Consider the following 18030-nt stretch of genomic DNA (forward strand, 5'->3'; position numbering starts at 1 on the left):
ATTGCTGCTATTAACAAGCTGAAACTGGTGGCGCAAGTTCAGTATGTAAAACATGGCATTTTTAGCAATATTTATTTTTAGGGTTTTGTTCAGAATGCTTTGTTGTTTGTAGGGATGCACAGAATCCAGGATTCGGTTCGGGATTCGGCCAGGATTGTAGTCATGTACAAATTGTTGACTCAACACTAACACCCAGCCCATGGGTCAGCATTTATTTATATACCCACGCCCGTCCCTTATGTCATGGAGGGGACGGGGCACATGCGCGTTTTTAAATAGATGCTGCCGGGCATGAAAGCAGGGCTCATTTAGGTCACCAATAGGAAGAGATCGGGCCAAACCCATCCACAGCCTGAATCTTTTGCACCAGTCCCGTGGGTTTCAGGCCTGCCAACACATTACTAAAGAGCAGAAATGAACAGGCATGGCTTTCAATAGCGGCTGTATTTACTAATAACTTTAAAAACATTGAATATGTATGATTGGTGTAGACTTGCTTATAATTACTATTTCTTACATTGTGTTTTTCAAATTGTATTTTGGGGTTTATATCCCCCTTAGGTAATATGCAGAGAATATTTCATTTTTAGTTAAAGGACAAGAAAAGTCTAAAATCGAATAAGGCTAGAAATGCTGTATTTTGAATACTAAACATAAGCATAAACTTACTGCACCACAAAGCCTAATCAAACAAATGATTTATGCTTTCAAATTTGGCCACAGAGGGCTGTCATCTTGTAAGTTTGTTAAAAATCTTTGCCTGACCCTGACCCTGCACATGCTCAGTGTGGTCTGGGCTGCTTAGGGATCGTCATAAACAAAGCTGCTTGAGTTCTGCATGGCTGGGAAGTAAGACGGGGGCTCTCCCTGCTGTACATAAGTATGATTGTTTCCCTGCTCAGCAGTTAGGGACCATCTGACAATTCCTATCCACAGCAGTAAATGAAGGGAGAATTTCACTTCATACAGTCAGATTTCTTATAAAAATGGTACACATTTTTTAATTAAAGTATATTGGAGATAGGTTTCTTTTTCATTAAAGAAAGTAAAAATGGGATTTTACTTTTTTGCCTTTCCTTGTCCTTTAAAAACAACTACAGTTTGTATCTTTGAATAAGGATGTGATTACCCTAAGGGTAAGGACATACCTGGCGATTCGGGACCTTTAGTCACCTGACTAATCGCCTCTTCTTTGGGGCGACTAATCTCCCCGAACACTTCCCCCTGTCTTCCGCCGGCTATAATGAAAAATCGCCTGCGGCATGGCACACACGTCGCTTCGTTTTCCGAAAGTCACCCTAAGTTGACTCACGAGGAAACTTCGGAATATGAAGCGCCGCATGTGTTATGCCACATGCGATTTTTCATTATAGCCTATAGTCCTTAATAAATAACAAACATTTTAGTTTTTGAAAATATAACTTTTTTTTTTTTGGTGCATTTGAATTGTGGCAGAAATTCTAATTTGGACCTTGATAAAACACTCCCATACAGTAGCAACACTGCTTCTTTGCTGTGTTGAGAATCCTGGTTTCAATTCACAATTTGAGGGCACAGTGTTGCTTTAAATTTCAAAACAACAAAACCGCATAGGAGGGAATATTCCCACATACCTTGCAGAACTATAACTATACAAGGATACTCTGGCTGAACCATATATAGTATAGACGCTACACAATTTAATAGGCTCTACAACAGCTCACAGTTTACTTCCCCCCATAACCCGTCATTAACTGGCAAGTCCGTAATGCCAAGGAGCGGCAGCAAAACTTTTATTTCCTTGTGGTGCCATTGCTTGGCAGGCTTGCACAGTTTCAGCGGCAGAACAGTGAGAGCCGGAAAACAGACGCCAGTCACTGATATCAGTGTCACCTTCCAATATCCCTGCAACATGTTTGCTTATTTTTTCTGTCGCTAGAGGCACAAAGAGGGTACAGATTTTCTTTATGAAAGTTCTTCTATTGAGTTTAATATCTATTATTTATAGGTGCCATATAAAGGAGCTTCAATAAAAACAAGTTATAGTAAGGGCAGAATGAAAAACATGCTACTACAATACAAGCAATGCACAGAAGGCTAAGAGGAATATATATATATATATATATATATATATATATATATATATATATATATATATATAGAGTTCAAGAGGACCCGCACACCTTGGTTAGTGAACCAAAAATTTCTTTATTTTTCAAACTTGTGCATCCAACGTTTCGACCCACATTAGGGCCTTGATAAAGGCCCTAATGTGGGTCGAAACGTTGGATGCACAAGTTTGAAAAATAAAGAAATTTTTGGTTCACTAACCAAGGTGTGCGGGTCCTCTTGAACTCTACATAAATACTTTGACCCAGCACCCACGTTCATGGAAGACTGGTTTAGAGTGCAAGCGTCTGATTCAGGTTATATATATATATATATATATATATATATATATATATATATATATATATATATATATATATATATATATATATATATATATATATATATATATATATATATATAATACACAAAAGCCATGAATATCCTGTAAATTATATCCTTATAAACGGTGAGTTCTGATGTCATTTCTGTCACACGACTCACTGAAACTTGTGTGTTATAATAAATAAAGTACCCCCAGTTATAAAATATGAGGATATTAGAAGTTACCGAGGAATTCCATGACCCGTATAAAAACACCCGTGTTTTTATATGGTCATGAAACTCCTCGGTAACTTATAATATCTTTATATTTTACAAGAGGGGGTACTTTATTCACTATATATTATACCACGTTTTCTAGCTCCAATTAACTATAATTCTCATCTGCCACTATTTCTTCAAATTACCCTAATTTTAGGGTTATAACCCCCAGATGTAAAGATCAGAGGGTTGTGGTTGCCTTGGGCTGGTACAGAAGCACGAAACATAATGTACAACATTTCCAGCTACTTTTATAGTTAAGTTTAGTTCTTCTTTAAAGAATATTAAAGTTCTCCTTTAAAGAAAATCAATATAGCTAGAAATGCCTTATCTTATATTTTTGAACTTATTGCACCAGCCTAAAGGTTCAGCATCTCTATAGTATTAATGTTTCAGGCCATCAAAGTTGTCACAGGAGTTTCTCAACTTGGATTTTGGAATGTCAAAGACATTGCACATGTGGGTTCGGAGCAGCTGTTGAGAAGCTAAGCAAAGGGGTCGCAAATCATTGAGCAGAAAATGAGGTATAAGCTGATGCTACAGGGCTGATTATTAAATGTGTATGATATTTGTGCTGGTTTCTGTGCTGCTGTGTACCAATAATACATTGTGACATTTCTATTCTGTATATACCATATATTGTGAGTGGGTCCCTAAGCTCAGTAAGTGACAGCAGCACAGAGAATGTGCAGTGAATCAGCAGAAAAGAAGTTGGGGAGCTACTGGGGCATCTTTGGAGACACAGATCTTTACTGCTAAAGGGCTGTGGTTGCCTTGGGCTGGGACAGAAGCCCAAAACATAATGAGCTAAAATACAGTATGTCCCTCATGTGCAAACTCATGTGTGTATTTTTAGACAACTCATAATGCCATTGCTCTATTAAACCCATATTATATTCTTTTAATTAAAGAAGATCTATGGCTTTTCTGATCCCAGTTGAAAGTAAACACCATTACATTTTGAATATGAACAACCTAATCTCCAGCTGATTACAAGTTGATCAAGCCATGAATAAACGCCTGGTTGTTCTTATTGGCTAATGGGTGTTCTTGCAGAATGTCTCTCTGCTCTTGGTTACCTTGTGCACCTCCTAGGTTTAGGGTTATCAAGTTACAGTTTTTATGTACAAAGTACCATATTGTGCAATGCGCAGCTAGGAATTCCAAAAAAGTTTATTATACATTATAAGCATTAAATTAAAGTGGCTTTACTTACGTGATTGATATAAAGGCTCTTCCGTTTTTCTCTTACTATGGAAAAACAACAGAGAAAATAAAGTGAAGCTCATACCTAACAGTGGTAGAAAGAACATGAAAGCTAACGTTTGGTTCTTCTGCACACCAGCAATAGATCATTTTACTGGTAAAATTCCTGGAATGTGTAAATCCTCTTAGTCCTGAACGTGCATGTGCAAGTTACAAAACTGCGATTTGTGAATTCTCCCACCAATTATGAATCACTTCTCTAATTCGGAACACACTTTTCCAACTGGAGGCTGAATGTGGCTCTCACAGGATTTAAATGGGCCAAAGACTTGTAATGACCAACAAACTAAAAACTGAGCTGTGTCTCCTATAATATCATCAACCTTTATTGGTCATCTTTAAATGCATTTAAGGAGCCTAACGCATTTCAGACCGCTCTGTTCCTTATTCAGAGTGCACAGGAGGAAGCAGAAAGAACAGGTGTAACTTACCGTCAGTCTGAGATTTGCTAAGGAATATTGTGCTCGCCCGTGGATGATCCGAAGGGTTAAATTCCATATTCATATCTGAAAGAGAATTCAATATGTTTAATATGGAATCACTAGAATGCAGCAGATGTTCATTAGTGGAGCTTTTGTGAAGAAGAATGTCATTATGGAAATGAAATGTATTTCTAATTTACATATGAGGCTATTATGCTCCTTTTAAGACTGCCCAGAAAATTCGATTGCTCTGGAGCTCGCCAAAGATCGCATTGTCATTTCTAATCTAATCCCAAATCTATCAGATAATCAAATGACACAATCTTTAAAGAAAAACAATTACAGGGTTAAAGAAAATTCACAGCTCTGTATCTAGTCTAACATAATAAAATGGATAGGTATATACATGATGGTTTTTGGTGCCCAAAATATCCGCGTTTCAGTGCATAACCAGGGAAGTGGTCAGATTTATTGCTTGTTAAATGGTTAAACATGTGGATAATACAGGTATTGGACCTGCTATCCAGAATGCCGTGGACATGGGGTTTTCCGAATAAGTTCCCCATTGTACCCCCTCCCTACCTTCCCTGCTGTACAGTCTTACCCCTGAATTTGTTTGGCTAGAGATGCACCAAATCCACTATTTGGGATACAGCCAAATCCCCGAATCCTTTGTGAAAGATATGTCTGAATACCGAACCAAATCGGAATTCTTATTTGCATATGCAAATAAGGGAAAGGAAAACAGTTTTTCACTTCCTATTTCTGTGACAAAAAGTCACACGATTTCCCTTCCCGTCCCTAATTTACATATACAAATTAGGATTTGGTTCGGCCAGGCACAAGGATATGGCCGAATCCTGCTGAAAAAGGCCGAATCCTGTATTCGGTGCATCCCTAGTTTTGATTTACAGTCAATCTAACATATAAACTCCATTGTCTCACAAAACATCGGCCAAGCTGCGACAGCCCCTCAGATTCCACACTGCAGCTTTAATTACTTTTGTTATAATAAGAATATATTAATTTGTTCTGTGCCTGGAGGCGACTGGGGATGTTAATTTAAGCTGTACTCTTTTGAGATGCATAATTGAAGACTGGCTGTTATTTTGGAGAGTTACTCTTTGGGGAGAAAAAGGAGCACACGCCGATGACTAGACTCATTGTGCCATGTTATTCTCAAAATGCAAATATAGGGTGATAATTATCCCTCCCTATGGACTGATTTATAGGAGAGCTGTGCTGTGCCCTTAATAGGTCTGTTACTTGTTGGATTGGCACGTTGTTCTACATTTCCCAATTCTGATTAGAAGTGCATCTCACTGTTGCTAGACAGGGCCACGCTTGGAAACGCCTGCTGCCTGTTCATTAGTCAAAACTGTAACTTTCCACCTGTCAAGCATTCACGAAGACGTCTGTTGATGTGGAAAGCATACAGTGAGGTGGTGATATGCCCACTAGCTGTGTTTGGCATCTGAAAATCCTCTCTCCGTTTTCTGCTAAAATAATGTTTATTGCAAACATTTCCTAGGTATAAATCTCTGGGAATAATCCAAACTGCACTCCTGGGCTGAACAGCCTCAATATTACAGAGACTATGGGGGCCATTTACATTACAGAACGCAGTGTACAAAGTGCAAAACAAGGTTTTTTTTTTAACACTTTGCACACTGTCATACAAATATAATGCAGTGTTGCCCTACAACTGTGAAACTGGTGTGTTTGCTTCAGAAACACTACTATAGTTTATATAAATAAGCTGCTGTGTAGCAATGGGGGCAGCCATTCAAAGGAGAAAAGGCTCAGGTTACACAGCAAATAGCGGATAAGCTCTGTAGAACATAATGGTGTTATCCGTTATCCACTATTTAACCTGTGCCATATAGACTTTTTCAATTTCATCCATGGCTACACAGCAGCTTGGTTATATGAACTATAGTAGTGTTTCTGAAGCAAACACATCAGTTTTACCAGTGCAGGGCAACACTACATTATATTTTCATTACTTTAAAATACTTTCATTTTTTTGGTGTTACTGTGAGCAATAAGGGGTGCACTGTTGTGTTCTTTGCTTTCACTTGGGCCCCAGGGATCAGTAAATGAGAATGAGGCTACAAGGCTAATTTCAGAGCTCCTCTTATTGCAAGGGGGTCTCCTCCCAAAAACTGTTATACAATAAAAGATAATGTAATGCTAAGTAACTATATAATACAATTATAAGTAACTCTATAAAACAAATTCATTCACAATGTTTAATGCTTTTGGAGTTATTTGTTACTCACACTGAAACATTCCGGCTGAAACAGCATGGCTGCCCCCATGGCAACACAGCAGCTTGTTTATCTAAACTATAGTAGTACTTATCTGTTATCTACTGTGTATCCTGTGCTTGAATGGCTGCCCCCATGGCTACACAGCAGCTTGTTTATATAAACTATAGTAGTACTTATCTGTTATCTACTGTGTATCCTGTGCTTGAATAGCTGCCCCCATGGCTACACAGCAGCTTATTTATATAAACTATAGTAGTACTTATCTGTTATCTACTGTGTATCCTGTGCTTGAATGGGCTGCCCCTATGGCTGCACAGCAGATTGTTTATATAAACTATAGTAGTACTTATCTGTTATCTACTGTGTATCCTCTGCTTAAATGGCTGCCCCCATGGCTACACCTTGTTTATATAAACTATAGTAGAGTTTGTGATGCAGCAAGAAATGGGTGGAGAAATGCAAATTACTTCTTACTGTCCTTGGGGCCAATGGTTCATCCACGACCAGAACACATTTACAGTAGTTTTATAATACAAAGCCATATATGCCAATTAGCAGACGAGGTCTTTCAGTTAAAAAATCAGTGAGGCAGGAAAATATATTAGAGTTAGGAAACTCAATAATAAAACATAATAATGAACAGTAGAAAAAAATACTGAACATAAATACATCGCCCTTTAAAAGAATAGCTGGCCAAGATACTTTATGCCTTTTTTTGTCCTTAATAAGGCAAGAATCTGTCCAATTGTGCTTTGTGCTAGGAGGAACACAATGTTGGCAAGCACTGAGCTACACCACAGCGGGTGAAGGGGAATCATGAAACATACATCTGCTCTTGATATTTCCCTGCCATTGTGTTCAATTTGTGATAAGTGCCAATCTTCCAGGGCTTCTCTGTCGAGCAGCGGGGACTTTTGTTCTCTTCTCTGCTAACAGCTTCTCTTTGTACTGCTCCTCTCTGCCTTCACCTTCTCTCCTGCTCTCATCCCACTCCTTCTCTCTTTATCCAATTCATTCCTTATTGCCTCTGTTTCGGCACAGCCTGCGTGTATCTCTCTAAATCCGCCCTGGGTCACTTTTTCCTATCCTCCTTATTATTTTACACAGCGCTTCCTCCCCTTTGTTATGGCTGCTAGTGAGATTTTTATTACAATGATAAAACTGCTGTTCCTGTGCCTCGGAAACATGGTATGCTTTATCTTTGGCCCTTGCTGGAACACATAAAACCTTTATATAAAGGGTCTGTGACCCCTTCAGTGCTTTCTAGGAACATTTTTATATGACACTAAGGGGCAGATGTATTAAGGGTCGAATATCGAGGGTTAATTAACCCTCGGTATTCGACTGGCGAATTAAAATCCTTCAACTTTGAATATCGAATTCGAAGGATTTTGCGAAATTCGTTCGATCGAACGATTCAAAGGATTTTAATCCATCGATCGAAGGATTATCCTTCGATCATAAAAAACTTGGAAAGCCTATGGGGACCTTCCCCATAGGCTAACATTGGGGCTCATTTATCAACACTGGGCAAATTTGCCCATGGGCAGTAATCCATGGCAACCATTCAGATTGCTACATTTATTGTACTGCTTGCAGCTGGCTTTAAAAAGCTGATCACCCATTGGTTGCTATAGGTAACTGCCCATGGGCAAATTTGCCCAGTATTGATAAATGAGGCCCATTGACTTCGGTAGCTTTTAGGTGGCGAACTAGGGGGTCGAAGTTTTTTCTTAAAGAGACAGTACTTCGACTATTTTTAGTTTGAATCGTTCGATTTGAAGTCGAAGGTCGTAGTCGAAGTAGCCAATTCGATGGTCGAAGTAGCCAATTCTATGGTCGAAGTAGCCAAAAAAAAAACATTCGAAAATCGAACTATTTTTCCTCTATTCCTTATAATCATATAATAATAGGAAGCTTTTTTTTCTGCTCATCCCTGTCACCCATGACAATCGGCACATTCGGGTTTGCCATCCCAGTGCCAGGCTTGCCCTAGGTTTATTACTGGGATCTAATGTTGGTTGGCTGTATGTGCGGTATTCCTGTAGGATGAATGATTCAGCACGTATACACACTCACAGTTCTTTTATCTGCTCGTCTGACAGGAGGGAAATGCTCATTGTTTGACAATTCAGGTTTAAGATGCAAATTGTAAGCGATTGTTTACATTCCCCCTGAAATGTCCATATCTATTGACATACTTAGTCCCAAGAGACCCCTGAATTTCTAGAGGAAATTCTTGTGTATTCTGTCTTTAACTGCATTGTATTGCAGGACTAAAACATGGAGTTAACTCCCTCTGTCACTTTATTATAATTAGTTCAGCTATGTGGTTTACGGTTTTCTTTAGAAAATGCTATAGCTCCCAGCAAGCATACAACTAAAGCTGGCCATACATGTGCCCCTAATTTCATATAAAACAATAGAAAGGAGATTAAGGTGTAGGGCTCCTTGTATAATCTCCGTCCATTTGATTGCTATGAGAGTGTGCCTTAAAGGACAAGTCAAATTGAATGCAAGGGCACTTTTCAGGGAATAGGAGCATAGGGTGGGGTAAACATTTATATTCACTGTGAGGGGGCCAACACATAGGCACCCTTCAGTTAATTTGAATTGACTTGCAGTGATATGTGGGCCAACAAACTATGTACTTGCCTCTGACCCTAACCAGTCACTCTGAACCTGCACCTGACCCTAACCAGTCACCCTAAACTAGAGTCCTGCAGTGGGTCTGGTACCCGCAAAAAGAATGGCACCCTGTGGAATGAGGGGAAGTTTTTCAGGTGCAGGTATAGATGCGGGTCAGGTTGCGGGTCTTGTCTAAATTTATTTTCTTATGTGATATTGTCTATATATTGTCTATATTTTATTCCTTTTAAAGTTTTTCAAAACTTGTTTCTGTCCCGCCTACTTTTGATGATGTCACTTCCAGTTTGCAGCACCATCACTTCCTGTTTGATGGTGGTCGTCGGTTTGCGGGTCAGGTTTCGGATAAGACAGTTGCGGGTCCGGGTTGGGTAGCGGATCAAAGTGGGTAAATATGCGGGTTGCAGTTCGGCCGTGTGGTGCGGGTTCGGGTCCAGGTCTTAGAAATTGGTTTCGCATAGGACTCTACCCTGAACCTGCACCCGACCCTAACCAGTCACTCTGAACCTGCACCCGAACCTAACCAGTCACCCTGAACCTGCACCCAACCATAACCAGTCACTCTGAACCTGCACCCAATCCTAACCAGTCACTCTGAACCTACACCCGACCCCAACCAGTCACTCTGAACCTACACCCGACCCTAACCAGTCACCTTGAACCTGCACCCGACCCTAACCAGTCATCTTGAACCTGCACCCCAACCCTAACCAGTCACTCTGAACCTACACCCGACCCTAACCAGTCACTCTGAACCTGCACCGGAACCTATCCAGTAACTCTGAACCTGCACCGGAACCTAACCAGTCACTCTGAACCTGCACCTGAACCTAACCAGTCACTCTGAAGCTGCACCCGACCCTAACCAGTTACTCTGAAGCTGCACCCGACCCTAACCAGTCCCTCTGAACCTGCACCCGAACCTAACCAGTCACTCTGAACCTGCACCCGATCCTAACCAGTCACTCTGAACCTGCACCCGACCCCAACCAGTCACTCTAAACCTACACCCGACCCTAAACAGTCACTCTGACCCTGCACCCAACCAGTCACTCTGAACCTGCACCTGACCCTGACCAGTCACCTTGAACCTGCACCCGACCCTAACCAGTCATCCTGAACCTGCACCCCAATCCTAACCAGTCACTCTGAACTTGCACCCGACCCTAACCAGTCACTCTGAACCTGCACCAGAACCTAACCAGTCACTCTGAACCTGCACCCGAACCTAACCAGTCACTCTGAAGCTGCACCCGACCCTAACCAGTCACTCTGAACCTGCACCCAACCTGGCACGCTGTTCTGCTTCTCTTTTAATATCCACATCCGACCCGCTGTCTCTGATGTCACAGAGGGGCGGGGTCAGGATATAAATAGACACTGCTGGAAGCGCAGTATACTTAGGTCCTGGACCGAACCAGTTATTAATTCAGAGAAAGACAGAAAAAAAGGCAATCAATTTAAAAAAAAAAAAATTGACCAAATGAAAAAAAAAGTCCAACTGTAAATTTGCTTCCATTTGCAGTATATCTCTTTCCAGTTAACGAATGTAAACAGTTTAAAAATGCATATTGTGTGTTGCACGCACTAAAATAATAAAGAGAAATGGCCAGAGAGACAGAGATCACCTTTGGTGCAGAGGCCCCTTTAAGAGCTCTATTCAGTAAGAGCATTAGCACTGGGAACTTATTTAAAAGCATTCGCTACATTTGATCCTTTCTCTTCTTACATTAGAAATAACGGCACTTTACACTCATGCTGCACATTCACACAAAATGCTGCACGTAACATTGTAATATTGCAGTCTCCATGCTGGGCTGAAATCCATATTCATGATCACACTATGGACATCTCGATATGATTGTGTCAATGAATAATGTAGAAGCTGAATAACAAATCTGAGTGCTGGAGATCCATAGAGCTGATACAGCATTGTGTATCGGAAATGAAAGATACAATAGGCGACATTTAACGACAATGCAAAAGATTTTCCAGCGAATGTAATAGCCCCCAGTGCCGTAACTCAAGAACAGCAGCCCATGCACTTTGTAGCTTATACAGGTGCCTTATCTAAAGTTCTGACAACTAAAACACTATAAAAACCAGAAATGTGGGACAAAACCCGTGCCCAGACCAGGGAAAATAGGCTCCAAAACCTGGATTTTGGCAGATTTGTTAGAGGGTTGTAGGTTAGAGTCTTGCGTGGGTCCATTTTTTGGAACCCATACCCGACCCGTACCCGCAACCCGCATTCTTCCCCGATTGGACCCGTTACCCGCAACCCAGACACACGAACATGCTGACCATCAAGAATCAGGAAGTGCTGTCATTGTAAATCGGAAGTGACATCATCGGACATAGTTGTGATCAGAAAAAAAGGAGTAAAACTGGAAGTGCTGTCATTGTAAACCGGAAGTGACATCATCGGAAATAGGTGTGATCAGAAAAAAGGAGTAAAACTGGAAGTGCTGTCATTGTAAACCGGAAGTGACATCATCGGAAGTAGGTGTGATCAGAAAAAAGGAGTAAAAATCGATATTGAGAAGACCCGCGGCCTGACCCGCGACCCGCAGAACCGCCGAACTGCGTCAATACCCACACCCGGAACTTCTATCCGCAACCCACAGGGTACCGCAGGTTTTTGTGGGTCGGGTATCCGGTTGGGTATTGTAGGTTCTTCCCATTCTTGTCCATTTCCAACCTATAACTGAGGGGAGGAGAAAGCAGAAGTGCTAGAATTTTTAGCGCCCCACTTCCAAAAGAATCATTTATCCTGCAAGCCTTAGGACCCCAGGATTCTAGATAAGGGGTTCTATAGCTGGAGAACATGGTGGTCTAAATCTGGCTCTTCACCAGAAGATACTTTGGTGAGGTCGCCAAATGAGTGGATCTTTCCCTAGAGCCTAACTATTGGATAACAGTGAGGGGAATAGAAGCCGTTGGAGCAAGGACCCTATCTATGAGTCAATGTAGTCCTTGGCCTGACAGGAAAAACAATCCTGCCCAATCCACATCAGGCTGATTTCTGGCCAGATATCAGTTAAGTGGGCCCACTGTATTCTTCTGTATGGTTACCTTAAAGGGGAACTATTTCGAAAATGAAAATTTAATATGAACTTCATCATACAGAAATAAGAAGTTTTCTAAATATAATCAATTAAGGATTCTGTATTGCAGGGGTCCCCAATCTTTTTTACTCGTGAGCCACATTCAAATGTAAAAAGAGTTGGGGAGCAACACAAGCATGAAAAATTCACTTGGGGTGCCAAATAAGGGCTGTGATTGTCTATTTGGTTGCCCCTATGTGGACTTGCAGCCTACAGGAGGCTCTGCTTGGCACTATACTTAGTTTTTATGCAATTAAAACTAACTTCCAAGCCTGGAATTCAAAAATAATCACCTGCTTTGGGGCCACAGAGAGCAACATCCAAGGGGTTGGAGAGCAACATGTTGCTCACGAGCTACTGGTTGGGGATCACTGCTGTATTGCTTCTGAAATAATCAAGTTTATCTTCACTATCCCTCTCTCAACATAAGCTTCTCTTTATTCTGTCTTCATATAGGAGTTGGGTGTCAGATATTCATTGATAGTTAGATCCAATATATCTTATAGGGGGGCTGCTTTAGCCTAGAAGATGTATTAGAGCTCACTCTATTACAATCACCAGACATGTCTCTCTACATGCAGAATTTGTGCAAAAGGCAGTTATTTTGTTAGAGTTTGTTTGTACTGGAATCAGTTATTTGACTGAGCTTCATCTGCTAGGAAAGGAGCCCCCCTATAAGATATATTGGATCTAACAATATTAGAGAACAATATTATGCAGAATTGTAACATACAGCAGCAAAAAGACATAATGCTGACTGACGTGTTACTAAGGCAAAGTGGATATGCCACAGAGAACTGCCATATACTGTAGGTTAAATGTGGATGACTAATAGCATAAATGGGACAATTGTATAGTTCTGAGAGTTTCTCAATGCTGTGGGAGTCATTGGCTTGTTACACAAATCCATGCGAGCAGAAAATGTGATAAAATTAAGATAACTACAGTGAACGTTCTGACAGACTTCACATTAAGATGTTAACAACCTCCTCAGACCTCAAACTAATGAGCTTGAAAGTTAACCAATTTGCTTTCTGCTGGGCCAGAGAAACTCACAGCGAAGCTGCTTTGTAGCCCATACTGAATTAATGATCCTTCCAACTTCCATACAACTGAATTCCACCCACAAATGGGTCTTTTGTTCCTCTGAATCGCTTCACCCCAGGTAACCAGTTACATCAGAAAAGAGAGAACTACCACTCCTCGGTCCTGTCCAGTCAGGACAGCCTGTATCAGAGCTTTTCAAACTGGAGTTGAGGTCTAAAATGAGAAGGAAAGGTTAAAACTAGGGATGCACCGAATCCAGGATTCGGTTCGGGATTCAGCCTTTCTCAGCAGGATTTGGCCGAACCTTCTGTCCAACCGAACCAAATCCAAATGCGAATTTGCATATACAAATTAGGGGAGGGAGATCACTTGACTTTTTGTCACACAACAAGGAAGTAAAAAATGTTTTCCCCTTCCCACCCCTAATTTGCATATGCAAATTAGGATTCGGCCTAATCTTTTGCAAAGGATTTGGGGGTCTGAGCCCAGAGCTATGAGCCAACAGGGAGAGTCTCAGGCAGCTTCTGAGTAATCAGCTCTAGAAGCTGTCTCTGTTTGTTTAGGATAGCAGCTGCCATATTAGCTTGCTGTGACATAACTTCCTGCCTGAGACTCTCCCTGTTTATGCATAGCTCTGGGCTCAGATTACAGCAGGCAGGAGGAAGAGGGAGGGGGAGAGGAGCAAACTGAGCATGCTCAAGCCGTAGCCCTGGATGTTTATGTTGAAAACAGGAAGCCTGATACAGAAGCCCATGTGTACACAATAGAAGGAAAGGAATGCTGTGTTTCTTTTGACAGAGGACTCAGAGCAACATTACTTTGAGGGTTTACTGGTGTATTTATATAGAACTTTCTGATAAAGCTTACTTAATTTTAACCTTTCCTTCTCCTTTAAAGGGGCTGGACCTTTGAGTTAAGTTTTATTATGATGTACACAATTTGCAATTGGTTTTCATATTTTATTATTTGTGGTTTTCGAGTTATATATTCAGCAGCTCTCAAGGTAAAGCAATCTGGTTGCTAGGGTCCAAATTACCCTAGTAATCATCTATTCATTGTATAAGAAACTGGAATATGAATAGGAGAGGTCTGAATAGAAAGATACAAAGTAGCAATAACAATACATTTGTAGCCTTACAGAACGTTTTATTTTTAAATATAGATTTGAAAACTGGAAGAAGTCCTTAGAAGAAGGCAAATAATTCAAAAACTATTTTTTTTTAAAAAAAAAATCAATAATGAAGACTTGCTTAGAACTGGCCATTCCAAAATATACTAAAAGTTAATTCAGAGTTTAATGCTTTTTATTTCGTTATGCAATACCGGTTTTTGGGTGGAGTTCCCCTTTAATGCACTTCAGATTTACATGTTTACGTAAGTGTCCTGTAATCCATTTGTTTACAGTCCATGCTGCATTATAAAGAAGTGGCCTTTGAAAACGCCTTTTCCTGGAATTCTTGTTTGTTGAAAGCCAGGAAGAGAGTGTTCTTTTGTGGCAGTGAGGGCAGATAGACATCCCTTCCATCACAGTAAAAATAAAACCAATATTTCAACTCAACATCCTTTACATGTAAAAGTTGCTTGCAAACCCTGTGCTAAACGAAAATGTCATTTTAAAGACATACACATAGAATGAACATGATTCCATCATTATGGGGTTACATCATACCTAGTTCTACAGGTATGGGACCTGTTATCCAGAATTCTCAGGACTTGGGGCATTCCAGATAACAGATCTTTCCATAATTTGGATCTTCATGCCTTAAGTCTACTGAAAAATCACGTTAACAATAAATACACCCGACTGGTTTTGCAAAGCTGCAAAATATGCTGGCAATATATAAATAAATGTTAATAATAATAATATATCTTAGTTTGGATCAAGTACAAGCTACTGTTTTATTATTACAGAGAAAAAGAAAATATGTTTTTTGAGTCTATGGGAGGTGGCCTTTCTGTAATTCAGAGCTTTCTGGATAACTGGTTTCCATATAACAGATCCCATACCTGTACTTCAAATTCGAAGCATATTTTCAACTGGTCTTCATTTTGTCTGGATTTTTGCATCAGACTTTCTATTGTGCTTGTCTCCGGCCTGAAACATAAAATGCTATCTGGTTGCTGGAGGTTATTCACCTTGGCAACAACATCAAAAATATATAATATTTTTTCCTTATTTTATGCATCATTTTCTGTTCGGATTCTCTCCTATGCTTCTATTTTAATTGACAAACTACTAAATTCTTCCTAGGACAATTAAACCCTAAAACCAAGTACCAGTCCAAATTCCAAGCCAGAGAACTCCACATAAAAACATGTCTGGTAATATTCTAGGCCGGGGGAACATTGCTGGACTTGAAATTTTTGGTGTTACTGGTCCTTTAACATTGCTAGATAATGTGACAGCAGGAAGGTTAATTGTCTCAGATAAAACTGACCATAGCATGAATAAGTGTGAGACATAGAGGCCCATTTATTAAAGAGTCAAATTTTAGCGGTATTAGAGCTTTTTGAAACCATGATTAAATCTATTTTCTCTAAAACCACGAATGCCATGACAGTTATTAAAAGATCCAAAAATAAAAAGTACGAAAAAAAAAAATGTAGAACAATGCACATAAAAATAGAGTAATTTCTAAAACGTCTAGAATGCTCTGGACCTGGGTTTTTTCAGATGGATCTTTCCGTAAATTGAATCTTCATAGCTTTAAGTCTACTAGAAATTCACGTAAACATTAAATAAGCTTAAAAGGCTGGTTTTGCTTCCAATAAGGATTAATTATCTCTTAGTTTGGATTAAGTACAAGCGACTGTTTTATTATTACAGAGAAAAAGGTAATTATTTCTTTAAAATGTGGATTATTTGGATAAAACAGAGTCTATGGGAGATGTAATTCGGGAACTTTCTGGATAACGGGTTTCAAGATAACAGATCCAATACCTGTACCAGCGGAAAAAAAATCTGAAAACCTATAATAGTCTGAAAGTTTAAAAAAAAAAGTCCAATAGGATCAGTTCAGCTCCCACTGACTTCTATGGGACTTTAACTACTATTACTTAGCAAAGTTTTTCATTGTTCTTATACTTCGAGAAGTTAAAAAAAAAAAACACGGGAGGAAAAAATAGAAATTCAAATGTTAGTAAATTGGCCCCATAGTGTATGTAAGCAATAAGGAAACTTAGATTGCAGAATAAATATGTTAAAGAGATTGTTCACCTTTAAATTAACTTTTAGTATGATACAGAGAGTGATATTCTGAGACTATTTGCAATTGGTTTATATTTTTAATTATTTGTGGTTTTTGAGTTATTTAGCTTTTTAGTCAGCAGCTCTCCAGTTTGCAGTGTCAGTTTGCTATCTATAGAGAGAGAGAGAGAGAGAGAAAGAGAGAAAGAGAGAAAGAGAGAAAGAGAGAAAGAGAGAGAGAGAGAGAGAGAGAGAGAGAGAGAGAGAGAGAGAGAGAGAGAGATAGAGAGATAGAGAGATAGAGAGATAGAGAGATAGAGAGATAGAGAGATAGAGAGATAGAGAGATAGAGAGATAGATAGATAGATAGATAGATAGATAGATAGATAGATAGATAGATAGATAGATAGAGAGATAGATAGATAGATAGATGGATAGATACCGTAGATAGATAGATATAGATAGACAAATAGACTGATAGATAGATATACAATAGATAGACGAGAGAGAGAGAGAGAGAGAGAGAGAGATAAATAGATAGACAGATAGACTAGATAGCTGCTTTTCCATGGCCTGTGTCAATACTATACTACAATATAACAGAATTCATCTCATTTTTAAATTACCTTTAAAGTCCATCTTTCCTGACACTCAGGGCAGCGTTTTTGGACCTGCCAAGATGTTCATCAGACGGTCATCAGAAGGCGCATTCATTAAGACCCAACAGATCTCTGCTTGCCTTCATAAGCACTTGTAATTAACGTAGCTAATCGAGCAGAAGGGAAAGTCTCATGCCGAGTCTAGGCTGATTTACTATCATTTTATAAAGGAAGCCCCTAATTGATCTGCTGGAACTGAATGCCATCTCGCTGCTATTTAATTATAAGATAAAGGCAAGGAATTATAACGTGGCTCTGTGGCTGCTTGCTAAGCAGTTCTGAGCATAATTCCAAGATAATGATATATTTTAAAAATAGTTCTGCTAAGAGCAGAAATGTCGGCCCCGTGCATCTTGCAGCATCCTAAGGCAGCTCTAGGCAGAAAATCAGCTCTAGGCAGCTCTATCATCAGCTATAGGCAGAAAATACTGTGGCCCAGTAGCCTGGAGCTGGCAAAAGTAGTGGATCTTTGCCCCTCCTTGCCACTCAGGTTGTAGGTCAAATCTGGCCGGTTCAATCAACTGGACACTCAGGGCAAGAAAGGGATGATAAAAGCATTCTCTGCACACTCATAAGGAGAAATTGTATTATTGGAAGATGTGCTGGCAGGGTTGGTGCGGTCTAAGTTACTAAACTGCTGCATTTTGCATGACATTGACAATGTGGTAAATTAAGTCACTAAAAAAACTATTAGGTGAAACAAAATAAAATCTGGGTATTCAGATTCCCCTG

The 18030-nt window shown here is 39.8% G+C and overlaps 1 protein-coding gene across 1 annotated transcript in view; it reads right to left on the reverse strand.

The window, feature by feature from the left end:
* The window catches only part of LOC108719837 (cyclin-Y), a 68328-nt gene that overhangs the window by 11200 nt on the left and 39098 nt on the right, over positions 1 to 18030 (reverse strand). The window contains exons 2-3 of the mRNA XM_018269050.2: positions 4389 to 4463; positions 3908 to 3942 (exon numbers count right to left, since the gene is read on the reverse strand). Of these exons, the coding sequence (XP_018124539.1) occupies positions 3908 to 3942; positions 4389 to 4463 (110 nt within the window). The remainder of the gene's footprint in view (positions 1 to 3907; positions 3943 to 4388; positions 4464 to 18030) is intronic.

Source organism: Xenopus laevis, chromosome 6S (genome assembly GCF_017654675.1).
Source record: "Xenopus laevis strain J_2021 chromosome 6S, Xenopus_laevis_v10.1, whole genome shotgun sequence".
Taxonomy (NCBI): Eukaryota; Metazoa; Chordata; class Amphibia; order Anura; family Pipidae; genus Xenopus; species Xenopus laevis.